This window comes from Sciurus vulgaris, assembly GCF_902686455.1.
Source record: "Sciurus vulgaris genome assembly, chromosome: 8".
In the NCBI taxonomy this organism is placed as follows: Eukaryota; Metazoa; Chordata; class Mammalia; order Rodentia; family Sciuridae; genus Sciurus; species Sciurus vulgaris.
In genome coordinates, this window is record NC_136468.1 from 36,183,666 (window position 1) to 36,201,631 (window position 17,966).

The window sequence follows — 17,966 nt, forward strand, 5'->3', positions numbered from 1 at the left end:
CTCGAGTGCTATTCCTCTGTGTTATTGGACTAAACTTGGCTCAACAGATAACTTATTAAGAAATTACTTTGGGGAAGGCACCCATTTTTGGTATTAAGACAAATATAGAAAAGAATGAGACAAAGAAGCCCCTGACCACAAGAAACTAACTTTTAATCAGGGAGACAAGTGCGGCATAATCACAAGGCAAACTATGCTACCTGTCATTGTGTTAAAATCAGTTAAAGGGCCAGTGAGCCAAGGAGATAAAGGAGGTGTCACAAAAGAACTGGGGGTTTAAGCTGGAGATGAAGATTTCATATGACTGAGACAGGGAAATGCTTGTCAGGCTGAGGGACTGTAGGACAAATAATGACACAGGAGCTGAAAATACTTCATAAAGTTAGGAATTATGGGGGCTTTGGGGTGGAGGTCAAGAGAGAGTTAAAGAGACTGGAAATGTGAGTCTCTGCCAGATCTGGAGAGTCTGAAATACCATCCAGTGACATTTAGATGTCTCTGAAAAGAAAAGAGGAAGGCATTGCACAATGTAGAAGACTTAAATGCTCAAGTTCAATTTTTATGCATCTGTTAATTTCTCTAGAGTCCACTTTGAGAGAGTGATACAGAATAAAGTTCATACCTTCTGTAATATATTTGATTAATGGCATACAAAGTAGATCTACTAGGAAAATTGTGGAATTTCTCTCTCTCTGAATTTCATTTTTAGCCTTAAGTATGATATGACGTAGTAAGCTTCCTGAATGTTTTATTAATAATAAAATTAACAATATGCACCTGTTAAATATTCACATTTACATGTTGGTTAATACTCTTATTGGTCACATCTACTCATAGGAATTCTTAGCACAGATGTTACCTTAACTGAGGCGTTATGGAGGACAGGGCTCTGGAATCAGAAAACTGGCCCTGGTATTGTGCACAACCTTGGATAAGTTTCCCTAGTTAGAGTGCACATATGCATCAGGTTTTAAGCAAATCTAAGAGCTAGATACCAGTATTACCACATTTTTGCATATGAGGAAACAGGAGTCTAATAGGGTGACAAGAATTAGCAAATAAATTGACATGATCTAGAATTCCAGTTTAACTGGCGCCTGTATTTTATATAGGAGGTACTCATAGGAGGAGGGGCTCCAGAGTTTCTGTTTGCATGCTCTGCCCAAGAAGCACCCCCCAGTCAATTCTGGTGAACAATAGGGCCTCTGAGTGTGGCCCACTGGTGTGCTGGGACAGAGCAGATACTTCTAAGTTCCATCTACAGGAAATGCCTCCAAAGTAAACAGAAAATGGATATTGTACAAGATGTAAGTGCAACCTTACAGGCAAGGAAATCTGAGTTCTAATAAAGACTTCAAAGAGTAGATCCCTTGATACAACTTGAAATAAGTAATAAAGAAATAATGGGTCTGACTTCAGAGAACCAGAGTATGATTAAAAAGAAATCATACTCTTAAAAAGTAAGGAATATAAAGGGGTTGGAGTTGGGGCTCAGTGATAGAGCACTTGCCTAACATGTGTGAAGCACTGGATTTGATTCTCAGCACCACATACAAATAAATTAATTAATTAATTAATTAATTAATTAAAGGTCCATCAACAACTAAAAAAAATTTTTAAGTAAGGAATATCAATAGGAAAGAAAATGATGAAACCACACTGGACTATAGAGCCAGCTGCATTAACTCCTATTCTTCCTAACCCTCCCTTCAATAATCTTGAGCATCTTTATAGACTCAGATTGCACCTAGCAGATATGTTTTCTGATTGGTCTCCTTAGTTCATAAAGTCAGTTCTGCCAGCTGGGTGCAGTGGTGCACACTTGTAATCCCAGCTGGTCGGGAGACTGAGACAGGAGGAGCCCAAGATCAAGGCCAGCCTCAGCAGTTTAGCAAGACCCTGAACAATTTAGGGAGACCCTGTCTCAAAATAAAAAATAAAAAGGACTGGGGATGTAGCTCAGTTGTTAAAGTTCCCCTGGGTTAAATCTTCAGTACCAAAAAAAATCTGTTCTGCCTCACTTCTGTCTTGTCAGAACCCAAAACAGTATATACTTGGTACTGTAGATCTTCATATATCATATGAACAAAAACTAACCAGAATTAAAGTCTCCAAACAGGGAATAACTCTTAACAAAACTGTTACAGTTCCATGTAAAGTTCCATTATTAATGGAAAATGTTTCTTAGACCTGCCTCATTAGTCAATTAGAATTATTATATATGTGGTTAGTCAATGGTAATGTTCTTGAGTTTCACAAATATAAATTCCACACCTTATATTTTCTGGCTAAGCCCACCCACAGTCAGTGTTTTTAAAGGATGACAGTGCTTAAGAAAGCACAATGCTTTATTGAAGTTAATAAATGTTTGCATAAGCAAATCAACTGCACAGTTTGCTAATAAATATTCCTTGTTTTTCTAGTTCCAGAGCATGAATAGTTGAAGGGTATAAATTGGCCCAATTTTCAATAACACCTATCTTAGAGATGTGGACCTGTCAAAAGGATTTAATTGTTAATAAATGTAACTGGCTTTGAGCCAGCACCTGAAAATTAAATAATATGTTTTTAATGTGTATTTCCCTCAGGAAATCTGATATGAGACCAGAAACATGTTAGCTGCTTTGTGGAATACCCCCAACTGAAAAGTGAAGTTCTAACACCTTTTCAAACACTGAAGTTCAACTTAATAATGTAGTTTAAACACAGCATGTGAAGATCTAAAATAAAAATAAATAACTTTTTCAAAAAGATCTAAAATAAATTCTAAATAGAACTTTTAAGGCAAGGTCAGTTGTTACACTGACAAATATTTCACACAGTATAAAGGGGATGGACTGTTTCTCTGATAGAAAATAATTAGTATGTCATAATACAGAATCCATAAACTTAGCAAAATGCAGGTACCTACCAGGAAAAACTTCTCGTGCTCTACAGAGAAGTCAAGGGAACATTCCCGGAGTTCTCTGGACTCAGGATTCAGAAAAGTTGACTTCAGAAATCATAATTTAATTCTCTTTGGGAGAAGTGTATCTTTTTAATTGGCAAAGTAATTCTTTTCAGATAATAAATAGATATGCAAACACTAAGTTTAAAAACTTGTAGGACTCACTGAATTCAGGGAACATGAACATTGGGGGTTTGAGAACCCCAGTATGATAAACACTAGCAAATGAATTGACTCGTGGATTTTGGCGTTGGACAGTCATGTTGGGCTTACCTCTGCCTGGAGGCTTCTACTTCTAGATGTCTCTGTATCCTTATCTGTAAAATGGGGATAGTAAGAGTATATACTTTACATACTTGTGTGGATTTTAAAAAAATACTGACTATAAAGTGCTTAGCATGGTTTGACATATGGTAACAACCTAATAAATGTCATGCTTCATTATTATACTTTAACAGTAAGTTGGGGCAGAGAAATAGAAAATAGAATTGTTCTACACAATGCATGCATGTCCTTCTTTCATAGCTTTTATTTAAAAAAAAAAACAACTTTCAAACTTCTGTCTCTGTGGTATGGGATAGTAATCTGGAAGTTTCTTTTTAAAGACTTTTAAAAAATTTCTTAAATTCTAACTGTAGAAAACAAGTGCTGTAGGCCAAATACTTAAAGTGCTCAAAATCAAAGACTTAAGGGCCATGCAAACAATCTACTAGGGTTTTAGCATCAGTGCAGTTATGAGCCCGTGGAAGAGTTTTTGTTGAGAAAGGTTATACTTAAAGTTAAAAATGGTTACTATGGGCCAGGTACAGTAGCCCATGCCTGTAATCCCAGTGGCTTGGGAGGCTGAGGAAGGAAGATTGCAAGTTTGAAGCCAACCTCAGCAAAAAGCAAGGTGCTAAGCAACTCAACCAGACCCTGTCTCTAAATAAAATACAAAAATAGGGCTGGGGATGTGGCTCAGGGGTGGAGTGCCCCTGAGTTCAATCCCTGGTACAAAAAAAAAAAAAAAAAGTGGTTACTATGATGCTAACCACAAAATTAATACTACTGTCTTTAGAAGTCATCAAATTCATTTGTCTTTTTTAAAAGTGGTCATATCAAAGGAGCATGTATGCATTGACAAGATGTCACAGAGTAGAAATTAGATGGGATTCAGGCATATGGTGGGGGGGGGTGAATTGATTAAGAATTGCACTTCCATATATGTGCGCATTAGTTTGCACAATATGCATTAATAAGTAAGTAAATTATGCTGGCCAGTTGGTGATATAAAAGAGCCATGAGGGCTTTGAGGGTTAAAGACAGCAGCATAAGAGAAGACTAAATGGAATCTTAATGTAACCTGCATTCAGGGTTAAAGAAGAGATGTTATTACCTCATGTACATGTATGACTGTATGACCCATGTGATCCTGCAATATGTATAATCAGAAAAATGAGAGATTACACTCTATTTATTTACAATCTATCAAAATGTATAAATGTGCTTTACTATCATGTACAACTAATTAGGACAAATGAAATTTTAAAAAAAAATTTTTTAGAGCTAAAGAAGGAATCAGAACAAGAGACTTTTTAGGAAAAATTTCAGGAGGCAACATAGAAATCAGGATGAAATCAGGATGTAACTGTGCAGCAGGCTCTGCCCTAAGGTTCTGAATGAAGCTTTGGAGAGAAAGCATTGTAATTGATTCTTTTCATGTTCTTTCTCTTTCTATTGTAAAAACAGGTAGTTGCACATAGCAACCAAAGTAACAAATGGAGCAGTGCAGAAAGGTATATCATAAAATGGGAACATTTTCTCCCCTTGCCATCAACTCCTTCCAGAATGTTTCAAAGCGCAAACAGTCTAAGGCTGTAGGCAAGACACATATACAGTTCCATCTCTTTCTCTCAAACCCCATTAAAATGATAGTAATGGAATAAAAATTGTTTAAATCAGCAATAAGTAGAACAGTCAAAAACAAAATGAAAGAGCTCAACAAATTTCTGAAAAATGGAAAGCAAATGAAATTGTAACTGATAAAGAAGGATGGAGAAGCTACAGTCCAGACTAAAAGCAGATGGGGAAAATCAGATGGGGCAACAGCCAAGGTGGGAGCCAAGAGGCCCTGAGGAAAATTCAGATATGACTGAGTACTAGAGAGAAGCATAGACCTGAAAACTGAGATTAACTGAAATATCCATAGATGGGATCAGGCACCCCATAACCCACCTTTCTGCCCATGAACAGAACTCCTAGAAATCTGGCTCTTGTGTGTGTGTGTGTGTGTTTGTTACTGGGTATGGAACACGGGGGCACAACCACTGACCTACCTCCCTAACACTTTTTATTTTTGTTTTAAGACAGAACCTAAGTTGCTGAGGCTGGCTTTGAACTTGTGATCCTCCTGTCTCAGCCTCCTGAGTTGATGGGATTACAGGTGTGGACTACATCTGACCTGTCAAATCTGGCATTTTATCTCCCAGGCTTTCTATCTTTAAAATTTCTCAATGTAGGGCTGGATGTAGTGGAGCACACCTGTCATCCCAGTGATGAGGGAGGCTGAGGCAGGGGGATCACAAGTTGGAGGCTAGGCTTGGCAACTCAGCTCCTGTCATAAAATAAAAAATCAAAAGGAGATGTAGCTCAGTGGTTAAGTGCCTCTGGGTTCAATCCCTGGTACCAAAGCAAAAACAAGAACTATACAACAAAACAACTTGAGAGAAAGCCAAAGAAATCTTCCAAAAGCAAAACAAAAATCTAAAAGACAGAGTTTAAGAAACTCCACAAACAACTCCTCCCATTTCCCACCTGAGTTTGAAACCAGGTATGAAAAGTGGGCAGAGATATGGCATGAACATGAGTTTCCCTACTGGTAAAAAACTGCACCAGAGGATGTGGCCTCAGCTTACAGCACTTCCTGGCCCCCACCAGAGCAAGGCTGACTCACACCCCTGTCACAGGCTATGCGCTGGAGTCCCTGCAGGGGGCAAGATGGTGGGAACTGATCCCAACTCATCTTCTCTACAAGCTGGCAGGTCCCCAGAGAGAAGGAACCTGGGCTCACACGCCTTACTCCTTCCTCTAAACTCACTCGCTGGACAAGTCACTTCTCCTCTGGGGAGAAGTGAGTAAGGGGGTGGAGAGAGCTGGAAATGTTGCTCTGGTGAAATTCCTTCCTCAAGAGACCCGAAAGAAAGTACTGGAAAAATATGAGAGCAAATAAAAGAGAAATAGAGGCTCGATTCAGGAGGCTCGACAAGTAACTAATGAGAATGTCACAAAGAAAGATTTTTAAAAAGTAAAGGTGGGGAAAATACTACAGAGAATGACTCCGTGTCAACGGCCCTGATCATCCAGATTGAGAGGTCCTGCTGAGCGTTAGGCAGGATTCATGGGAAATAAAAAAATTCCTGAGGTGTGATATTTCAGAACATGAAGAACAAGGAAAAGATCCTGAAGCTTTCATGGGGTTCGTGGGGGTGGGGATACAAAGTGAAATGAAAATAAAAACAAATCTATTTTCAAAGAAACAACCAGATGTCACATTTCCCACCTGCAATACTAGAGGCCAAAAGTCTTCCAAGTTTTGAGGGAAAATTATTTCCAATTCAGAATTCTATACCCCGCCAAGCTATTAATCAAGTGTGAAGGCTGAACCAAGACATCTTAGACATGCAAGAATCCAGAAAATGTATCCTCCATGCACCTTGAAGGAGTTACTCAAGAATGTAATGCAGCAAATGGAAAGAATCAACCAAAATGCAGAAAACATGGCATCCAGGACAGAGTGTGTCCGGTGATATTGGGTCTCAGCCTCAGAGCCCATGTAGGTTGGAACAAGAGAATGAAGGGTTATGGGGCAACTAGTAAATAAGGAGAGGTGACAGAGTACGTGGAATGATTGTGGGATGGAAAACATGAGTCTCTAGTCAATACAACTGGTAGCAAGTAAGATGAGAAAACTCCAGATTCCACTCCAAGAACATCCTTCATTGACAGGTTGTGATACTGGATTAGAGATAATAAAATGCAGTCCTGGCACAGTACTATACTTGGCAGAGCAGTTGACAATATAGTCATCCCTCTACAACTGTGGGGGGTGGATTCCTGGATCCCCTGTGGATACTCAAATCCAAACATGCTCAAATCCCTTATATAAATGGTATAGTATTTGCATATCCTGTGCATATCTTCCCACATACTTTAAATCATCGCTAGATTACTTATAATACATAATACAATGTAAATTATATGTAAATATGTATTAGTGAATCATGACAAGAAAAATTCTGGATATGTTCAGTGTAAACACAACCTATACCTAACTAGATAGTACATGAACAAGATGCACTCGACATGCAAACAGTGAGTGCCGGAGAGACAGGATGTGTGAGGCCGCAGTGGGATGTGCCTACACACCACCTCATTCTCCTGGGTTCGGCATAATTCTCTGAATATGCAAATTCAAGTTTTGCTTTTTGAAACTTTCTGGTATTTTTTTTCCAAATATTTTCAACCTGCAGTTAGTTAAATCCATAGACACGGAGAGTCTGCTGAATCACATAGATGTTATTGTTTTCCACTTTTACAAACAATGTCTAGAGATATTGTAGGGGATTTCAGTAAGAATGACAGAACAGAGGTTCTCTGCTTCCATCACAAATTCTTTTATTGTCCAAGTAAAACATCGCCAGCCCCTCCATCAGTGGCTGTGAGTGGGAAGCCCCCCAACTCCTTACCAATTGCCTCCAGTGACTGCAGGGTATTCCCCACATTGCAGCCTGCTTCTCTGCCATTCATTGGCACTGAGTTTGTACCCCCAGTGACCACCAACCATCTTTCATTCTTCCCCCAGTCTCTGCTTTGTGGCATATTTTTCTTGGAGGTTCAGACATTTTGGAGGCATAGGTTAGGAAACAAGTACTAATTCAATAACCAGTTTTCCCTGTTCCTGGATACGTAGTGCCAGTCCCTGTCTCAGGCGTTTCTCACTGCTCTAGCCCTCCATAGGCCCCCCAGAGTCCTGCCAAGGTGCAGGATTTCTTACTTTCTCTCCCAGAGTCCTGGGTTTGGACACCATGCTCAGTCCTGGCTGCAGAGTAGAATCACCAGAGTAATTACAGGTACTATCCAGACCTGGGCCCCACACCGCCCAAGGTTCTGATTTACTTAGTCTGAGGAGGGGCTGGAAATGACCCCCAGGTGATTTTTATGTGTAGCCAGGAATGAGAACCACTGCTCCGCTCCCTCCAGGTGCCAGGGAATAAGCCTCAAATTCCTGTAGCTTTACTACGTGGAGTAGTTCAACTCTTTTTGTTTTTCCCTCTTTCCAGATCATGCAGTCCTTCCCACTGCAGCAGGACTCTAAAAGAACTTTCCCCTTCCTCCTCTGCATAGACATGCATATGCAGATCTTTAAAAAGTGGATCATACCACATAGATTCTACATTTCACTTTTGTAACTTGACTTCCTTCATGCCTAGAAGACTCATCTACCTCATTATTCAAAGACCACATACTCCATTATTATTAAGTATGTATCATAATATACTTAGCCATTTTCCTATTGATGTCATTTTGATTTCTTCTCATATTTTGCTATTGCTAATTATGCTGTACTGAACATCCATATTGATGTGTATCATTCAATACTCGTGTGTGTATTTTCAGAGTATAATTATTAGATCAAAGATGTGTACATTTAAAATTTGGACAAGTGGGCCTGGTGGTATAGTTCATTGGTAGAGCACTTGCTTAGCATGCATGAGATGCTAGGTTTAATCCCCAAAATTAAACAAAAAGAAAAGAAAGAAAAATAAATGGATAGATTTGGTGATATATTGTAAAACCACTCTCATTTAGATGCTGTAGCAATGTACAGTCCCTCCAATAGTGTGTAAAAGCATGTCTTTCCCCAGGACTCTTATCCCATCAAAAAATTATCAATCATTTTTTACTATTTTCTAATTTGGTAGGCAAGAAACAAAAAACAGTGTTGCATCATAGTTTGTATTTCTGTGATTACTAGTGAATTAAACACCTTTTCATTAGCACTTCATATTTCTTCTGTGCATTACCTGTTCAATGAATTTTGATGACTCTTAACTTGGAAAATGCAATGTAATGCCCTCCAACTTTCCTATTTCTCCTCCTACCACCATTATAACAGGCCTATCTTATAATCCAATTATTATTTCTAAGAATAGAGGCAAGTATATTATACATAATTCAAAAGTGCAGAAAATCCCAGTGTGATTTATGTTAGGACTTTAATTGTGTTTTTAGACATATAGATCTGGGAATGAAGCATATCTGATACACATTCTAGTTTTGCCTCTGTCTTGCTGACTCTAGGAATTTTACTTTCCTCACTGGGCCCTGATTTTCCTAACTGTAGATTGGGAATAACTACTTACTTTGCCTAATTGTATAAGATAATGCATGTAAGCCATCAGGTTTACACTGGACATTGGCACATAGTTAAGTAGTTGATAGATGGTTGCTGTTGTTATAATATTGTTATAATATTGAAATATTTGAATTCAATATTCATTAATTAGGAATCCTCATTGTGAGTTTCTTGGTCCCGTGTCTTACCCTTATCTCAACTATTCTAAAGCAGGCCACCTAGATTCCTTCTACTTCTCTGATTGAGCAGGATTTTGTTCTCTTCAAGGTTAAGGGTTTGCATTTCAAGTCTGCAAACCAGTAAATAGAAGAGATGGAGGTAGCCTCCCATGTGACGGAGCACTGAACTGGCTGTGTTAGCAGCATGGGCTGGAGATGTGACAAACCTGGTTGGAGAAGGCACGACTCTCCCACAGGGTTAATTATCAGATAAAGCCCATCACTAATCCACAATCAAGAACTGATCTTGGTACCAGGTGAAATACTTCCAGTTGCAAGTATCAGACTGCAGGGGCCCTAAATAACGAGGAAAGCTTACTGTTACAAGAAGTTTGGAGGTAGGGCAGGTCCCAGCTGGGTTCAGTCACTCCTTGAAAACATCCTCCAGAACCCAGTTCCTAACATCTTTCAAGACAGCATCTACAGCTATGGCCTCATCTTGCATCGACTGCCCTCATGTCCCAAGGAGGCTACCTCAAAGAACCACATCAAGACACAGAAAAAATGCTTTCTTCCTTAGGAATCTCTTTTAAAGAATTAAAAAAAATCTTTCTTCCTTGCAAATTACCTTAAGATGTCTTATTGTATCACATTGACCCAAATTGAATCATTGAGTTTCCCATGTAGAGAAAAATCAGTGGCAGGTCAGTGAAATGACTGTTCTTGATTTAGGCCACCCTGGACAGAGAGAGAGCCCCTCTGGAGGCACATGTTTGCCTAATACCAACACAACTGTTAGCAAGAGAGGAGGACGGATGGTGACACAGATGACCAAAAGTCTGCACTGCTATGTGGGTTCCTACGGCTTTATAACGGTGTAATTTTGAGTATTTTTGAATTAATATGCAAATTCTTCCATCAATCATTTAAAAATCAGCTTTGAAGTTTGCCACCTAGAAACTTAGTGTCACAAGGGGAGGGCAGTCATATTTCCTGTCATTCTTAAAAGTAGGAGTACGACTTAGGAGTCAAGAGCCTCACTTTCTAGGAATGCACTTAGAAGAATAAGCATATTAAGAATAAGCAGGGGCTGGGGAGATAGCTCAGTTGGTAGAGTGCTCATCTTGCAAGCACAAGGCTGGGTTTGATACTCAGCACCACAAAAAAAAAAAAAAAGAAAGAAAGAAAGAAAGAATAAGCAACTCCCAAGCACTTGGCATGGAGTGGGTTTTGTATGGTGCTGTCCCAGGTCTCAAGAGGGAAGCTCCTGGGAAGGTGGGACCCACATGGAGCAGAGTGGGAGAACCAGGAGGGCATTCCTAGGGGTGTGTCTGTGGCTGAGGCCTGCTTTCCAGGTCACCTGGTGAGCCTCAAACCAAATGCCTAGAATACAAAGGTATGGGGAGATGGACATGAGGGGGAGTATAACTCCACAGGAAGTTCCCTCTAAGATATCCTTTAAACACACAAAGTCTCTGTAACAGAGAAAGCCAAGCTGGTGGAATCCTTCCTGCTTACGTCTCAGCTCTCAGGGCACAGTCTGTAGTAAGGGCAAAGTTAGAAACATCATGTGAATGCCAAGACCCCACCTGGGAAGAGTGATCACATCATTCACAGATGAACAACCTAGGGCCATTGAGGTGTCTGGCCTATAATTAGTCCATCAACTCCTGAGTATTCTTGAGTGTTTCAGACACATTTCCAGGCACATGAATAAACTGGAACTGACTTTCTGGAATGAATAGCATCCATGCACACCTGCTTGTTCTGTAGCCTTGTCAGAAGCAGAGTTTGCAGAAGAGCAAAATGAAGTCATGCATTAGGGCAAAATTACCTGGAGTGAGGCCATTGGTGAGGCAGCCTGGAATATTGGGGGGGTGTTGTTTAGGGACAGTGGGGCGTAAGCGAACATGTGAGCTGTGGGGACTTTCACATGGGCTGTATGCTAGAGCCACCTCACTCATACCCCATACCTGGCCAATTATATCACAATCTCAGGGAAAGGAAAGAGCACTGTTGAATCTCCTGCTTCTGAGTTCCTAGGAATCTTTACTTTAAGAATTTCAGCATTTTGGAGAATGCCATCAAGGGGATTTCTGCTTCACTTGCCTGTGCCTTCATCTTTGATACCCTCTGACTCAGGGATACAAATTGCTCAACAGGCAGGCTTCTCCTCTTTACTGTTACTGAACAGGGGCCAAAGCCATAGTCCAAAGAGATCTCCAGGACTAGGGGTCTCCTCCACAGTCATCCTTTGCATTTCATGTCTTTAGGCATCTATAGTCATAGCTCCTAACCAGCAGTTTAATATTAAAAGCAGTTTTAGTGTAATATTTAGTATTATAATAACCTGGAAAACATGAAATGAACAAGAGATCCCTGCTAACTAATGGGGGAGCAAAAGTCAATTTTGAGATAGTGAATCCTGTGCAAAAGAGAACAAGGGGAGTTTTTAATCAGAAAGCATGTGCTTCCAAAATATTTTGAGGAAATCCATTTTTGCAGGTACTATGAGTTTTGGAGACTTCAGAATCTGGATTTACATCCAGCCATTCCACATCCCAGCCCCAGAACCTGGGCAATCATATTCCCTTCCCGATCCCTGGTTTCCTCATCTGTAAAACTGGAAGAGCAGTTAATGTCATTCAGGGATATCATAGGCTGATTCGTTCTTCATTTAGTTGAGCCCAGGGGCATTGGGTCAGGGCAGGATAACTCTGATCAAATAGCTCTGGAGATGGTGCAGTGCTCCCAGCTCATCCTGAGACCAAACTTTCCTGGATAATTCTGGGGCCCATTTGTCCCTCCTCTCAGACCTCACACCCACAAAATGGGACCTTCATTTTAGGAACCAGCCAAGTTGGGCTTGTCCCAATTTTCATTGCTTCCTCTTTAAGAAAAAACAGAGCTAGCTCAGCCCATGGTCTGAGCTGAATCACTTGGTCAGAGTTGAGAGATAATCTCCCTCACTTGATGTCAGGTGCAGCCTGGCTCTGCCCTTTCCTGACTGTGTGCCTTTGGGCAAGAGCTTTATCCTCACTGTCTTTCTCCTCCCCTGCAAGATAAAATGGTAGTATGGGACTGTCCTGACACCCAAGGTCATTGAGATAGAGTGTACAGCATTCTCATGGTGCCTGAAACATAAAGTAGAAATGGTGATTCTTATTATCAGGTTCTTGAAAGGTGCAGACTTACAGCTTCTTGATTAATTTGAGTACAGCTTAAGCATCCCTTATTCAAAAATATGAAATTTGCAATGCTCCAAAATCTGAAACATTTTGAGCACTGACATAACACCAAAAATTAAAAGTGTACGCCTGACCACATATTTCAGGTCACAGTCAAAACATAGGCACACTGAAATATTGTATAAACCACCTTGGGCTATGTGTAAAGGTGCATATGGAACATAAATGAATTTTGTGTTTAGACTTGGGCCCCATCCCCAAGATATCTTATTATATATCTGCAGATATTTCAAAATCTGAAAAAAAGAATCCAATTTCAAAATTTTTCTGGTCTCAAGCATTTTGGTTAAGGGATACTTAGTTAATGGTAATGATGTACATTTTTAAAATAATAAAGGTTCATTTATTTAGAAAATATTCTAATTCATTCCTGCACTCTTTAGACTGGTCACATACCCTATTAAATAGTGAGCTTTTGATTACACTGATAGCCTAGGGGATTCACATCTGGGCTCTTCCCCTCCACTCCCTACCCACTACCCCTGCCTGCTACATTTAGCACAGTATGGCTGAAGTATCCAGCAAGTGACAAGTGATGCTCCAAACATCTCCCTGTCGTGAGCCCAGGATCCAGCTTGGAGTCACTTCCTGGTTGCTCAGAGATAAGGAAAGTGCAGCATGGGTCGGGCGCTTGAGGCTTCCTCCCTGAACCTGACCCTGTCTCTCTGGCAGGCTGTGAAGCGGTTCCTGAAACAGGAGTGCAAGTGTCACGGTGTGAGCGGCTCATGCACCCTGAGGACATGCTGGCTGGCCATGGCCGATTTCAGGAAGACAGGCGATTATCTCTGGAGGAAGTACAACGGAGCCATCCAGGTCGTCATGAACCAGGATGGCACTGGCTTCACTGTGGCTAACAAGAGGTTCAAGAAACCAACGAAAAATGACCTCGTGTATTTTGAGAATTCTCCAGACTACTGTATCAGGGACCGAGAGGCAGGTAAGTTCAAAAGACTTTTTTCAACCATCAGAATTCCACAACTTAAATGAGGTTCTGTATTTTTAACCTGCCATTTCAGCCTGCTGCCCTCAGGTTCCAAGTTCATGTTCTTTAAAATTCCTGTTGAAAATGCACAGAAAGCTCTCCCAAGGGACTCGAGAAACATGTAAATAATGTGCAAATTCTGGAGAAATGAGAACTCAACAAGAATGTACATGGCAAAAAGTCAGAGTATGCAGATTAACAAAATTCTTCATCCTGGGCAAAATTCTAGTTAGTAGACTAAGGTGCAATAGATGCGGCAACCCAGCATCTTTCATGTGATCCTCAAGCTTCAGTAGTTTTGCAAAGAATCTCCCCTCTCCCACTTACAACTCCTACCTCTGCGACTATGGGAAAAGGCTTTAAATTTAGCCTCTTCTAAAGTCTGCCCCATTTCACATTCCCTTGCTCTTTTCAATCTGCTTAGAAGTTGCTAGCAACTAAAAAGCAAGAAATTTATCCACATCTCTTGACCATAAGTGGGCAGTATGTAAGGGCTATCTAAGAGGGACCTCATTTATTAAAACCACACCCTTCCTAAAGGATGGCACCTTCTCCATCTTGAACTCACTTGAAGAGTGACTCCATCAGCTTCAACATCACAGCTGTCCCCACCTGTCTGGTTTTATATGTGTGCATTCTCCACCTCTCACCCCCGTGATCAACACTGAACTCCATCCAGGCTTAGCTCCTTCTTTGCAAAGACTCTAGAGTCAAATAAGAGTGAGTCAAAGAAGCCTAAGTTGACAGGAGGTGATGGGAGTCCACAGCCCACTTTGGCTCAAGTCAATTTCTTGGTAGAAAGCAAAGAGTTTCAGTATCAAGAAAAAAAATTCTCTGAATTCTGAGATTGCTTTTCATTCCAAAATAATTGTAACAGAACCAATAATATGGCACAGATGGCTGTCTAATCTAAGATTAGATTGGTCAAGAGGCAAGATTACCTGGGAGTAACACAAGAAAACCCACACCTCTTTTTTGCCCTAGAGGGTTGAAATTTCTTCGGCTTGTGAGCTACCTCTCTACAGCGTGGGAGCAGGTTTGTACATGCAGCCTATGGATTAATGACTGTTGAACACAAGGACCAGATGCTATGCCCCACTGCATTCCAGACGTGCTTCAGGACCTCTAACAAGTCATCCTACCTGTCAGGCCAAACTTTCAGCCAAATCACTATGAAACCCGTGCTTTGATATAGAATTGTCCTCAGGGTCTGCCTATAACTAGGTGTTTAACCTCTGCTTTCTTGAACAGGACATGGGAATAATGATATCTTGTCATTTTAGTTCCTGTGACTCAAATACTGTGTGCTGATTACTGGGTTAAGATGATTTGCATGCATGGTCCTATTGAATTGTGGAGCAGCCCTGTGACATCAGTGCATTGGAAACTGTTACTGGAAAAAAAAAAAATGGATAAAAAGAGGGACACTCCTAGATAGTTGACACCAACCAAGAACCAAATCACAACTTAGTTTTTTCAAGTCAGATAAGCAGCCCTAGATATCATCATGCCCATTGTACTGATAAGAAAGATGAATGACAGGCTCACAATCTCATGGATAGAGAGGACAGATGTCTGGCCCCAGGCTGTGCTTTGACCCTGAAACCACATATATGCCCCACCTATCTTCTATGTAGAAAGACCTTGCAAAGCAAAACCTCATATCAGAGGACATGCCTGCTTCCAACACATCTTTTTTTTAGTATTTTGGATTGAGGTTATACTTGATGAGTATTTGTTTACTGAATATTCAGTGAAATAAGGGCCAGATTTTCTTTTTCCCACAGAGGTGATTCTGCATCTAATCCTTGCTACCTCTTCAAGTAACTAAATTATTCTTGCACACTTTGCTGTATTCCTTGTATCAGAAGAAAATTCTGTTTGTTGATCTTAAAATAGCAAACATGTCTGCAGTACCCATTGCATGCCATTCTCACAGGGTGTCTGTAATATTTTGTTATTATCCCATTTTATGGGAGAGGAAACTGAAACTCCAAGAGGTTAAGAATTTTGTCCAATGATTCGTAGTTAGTAAGAAGCAGAGCAGCGACTGTCTGTGTCCTTTCTACCGTTTCACTCTGCCTCCAGCCACATTAGGCATAGGACACATAGTTGCAGGGACTTTCTGAGGAAAGCGAGGTCACTTATTAACTTTTATTTTTCTTCTTTCTTAGACACTAAATGTGCTTCTCTGACTGGAAAAGAAATTAATTTTTTAGTCAGTGGTTGGTGTCGTAACCAGGAGCCACCCTATTCTGCTTTTCTTCCTCCTTTTTCCTCCTCTTCCTCCTCCTTATTTCCCATCTCCTTCTTCTTCTTCCCCTTAATTAACCAGCTCTAATATACTGGATAAGATCTCCAGAAAGACTCCTGGATTATTTGTAAATTATCTGAACTAAACTTAATTAATACCTTTTTCAGCAGAGGCCAAGGAAAAAAGCCATCTATGCGAACCTTGCAATGTTTCTTTTTAATTCTGTTGACCACAGATGATAGTTCTAGTAAAAAGATATTCAGAATGTTTCATATCATGGAGGGAAAAGTCCAGTTTGTTAAGATAATATTTTTTCCATTGTTCACATTTGGAGTCTTGTACAAATAGCCACAGGTATGAGATGCAGATGTTCTCTGAGAAAACCTCAACTCATTTGTCTGCCCAAGACCTGGTGTTTGGTTGTGTAACTGATGGCCTTCTAAAGATGAGACCTCATTCTGGCTGGTATAAACTTCTGTGGCATGTGCACTAGCAAGCTGGTCAACACAGTTTTAAAGAAGTTTCTGGTATGGAATTATCCTGAAGTAGCTTCTAACTTCTGTTGTTTTGGGCAAAGAAATGTGACAAAGAATTGGGAGACCTATGAGACCAGAACTTGCGGAGACCTGGTTCTAACTCACAGTGGATGTGGGAGCCTTCTCTTTCTGTGAAACAAAGGTGTTGGGTCAGTGCTGACATCTGGTCAGTCTATATTAAGGAACCACACCGCATGTGTGAGCATGTTGTGCAGCACACGCTGAGGGCTCTCGGCCCTGCACTACAAATGCATTAGGAAGGATCTATTTTCTAGTAAATGGAATCTCACGTGTTCAAATGGGTTACTTATGAGATGTCAGGCTTCAAAACAGGTCAAAGGTTTGCAGTAAAATTTAACATCAAGTAATATACAACTTTTAAAAAATTTATCTTTTTAAATTGTTATTCACCATTCCCTACACTTTTATTTCATATCACCATTTCACTTTGCTGTAATCTTTGTTTTGCTTTTTGGTTTTTATTTATTTTTTAAATCCATGCATATTTAATATCCAACTTCTTGGGCTCTTTCTATCTGCTCCCACTGGAAGATCTGTGGTGGTAAGCAGGTTGGTATTGTCCAAGTCATCCATATTTGGAACTGATTGGTTTTACTCTTGCTAGTTAGCAACTGCTTCCTGCTCAAATTCACTCATGGGTAGACGATGAGTCAGCTTGCTTTGTGGATTAGGCTTGTGCAGTGGCTAAAGTGGATAAAGTCTTCAGATCTAGTCCACTATTTTCCATAATGGGGGGTGTCTATTGAGAAACTCATGAATCGGGAGCTGTTCCTGAGCTTCTCCATGCTCTTCATACTTAAGCACATCCAAGTTTGAAAAAATCAATGATTTAGGTAGTTTGCCTCTAAGTGTTATGGAAGAAGTTAACATTCTATTTTATTGGAGTACCCAATCTCTTAAAAGAGGGTAAATTTTTCTTTATTTGAAGAGCTCTAAATAAACATCAACTCCCAAATACCCCTACCCTGACTCATCCAGTATAAGAGGGTCATTCTTTTGCATTCATGTCCTCCATGTGCAGGAACTCTCTTATACTGCACGTCATTCATTAAAATGATTTTTGTCATTAAAGCTTTCACTGTAATTAGCTTGAAGTCCTAAAATAATGCCAGGACTAGGGAGAAGCATGGCAGAGTGGAGACCCTGGTGTGTTTGTGTTGAGCCCAGACCTCACTGGGAAGCCATGTTGGGAGCACAGTTTCAGTACCCACTCAGAGTTGGGTCTGCATGACATGGCTGACATGCATATCCCTGACTCCTCACAGCAATCTCTTCCATTTTCAGAGAAGGAAAATGCATGAGTCTCCAAGAAGTTATTTCACTTGCCCAAGATCATATGGTCTATAAGTGATGAACAAAACAAAAGAAATAAAAATCAAAACAAAAATCCATACCTTTCTTGTTCTACCACTTCCCTTCAGAAATG

The 17,966-nt window shown here is 40.3% G+C and overlaps 1 protein-coding gene across 2 annotated transcripts in view; it reads left to right on the forward strand.

Moving 5' to 3' along the window:
- The window catches only part of WNT2 (Wnt family member 2), a 41,572-nt gene that overhangs the window by 12,157 nt on the left and 11,449 nt on the right, over positions 1-17,966 (forward strand). For both annotated transcript variants that reach the window (XM_079150529.1, XM_079150530.1), the window contains exon 4: positions 13,420-13,684. In XM_079150529.1, the coding sequence (XP_079006655.1) occupies positions 13,420-13,684 (265 nt within the window). The remainder of the gene's footprint in view (positions 1-13,419; positions 13,685-17,966) is intronic.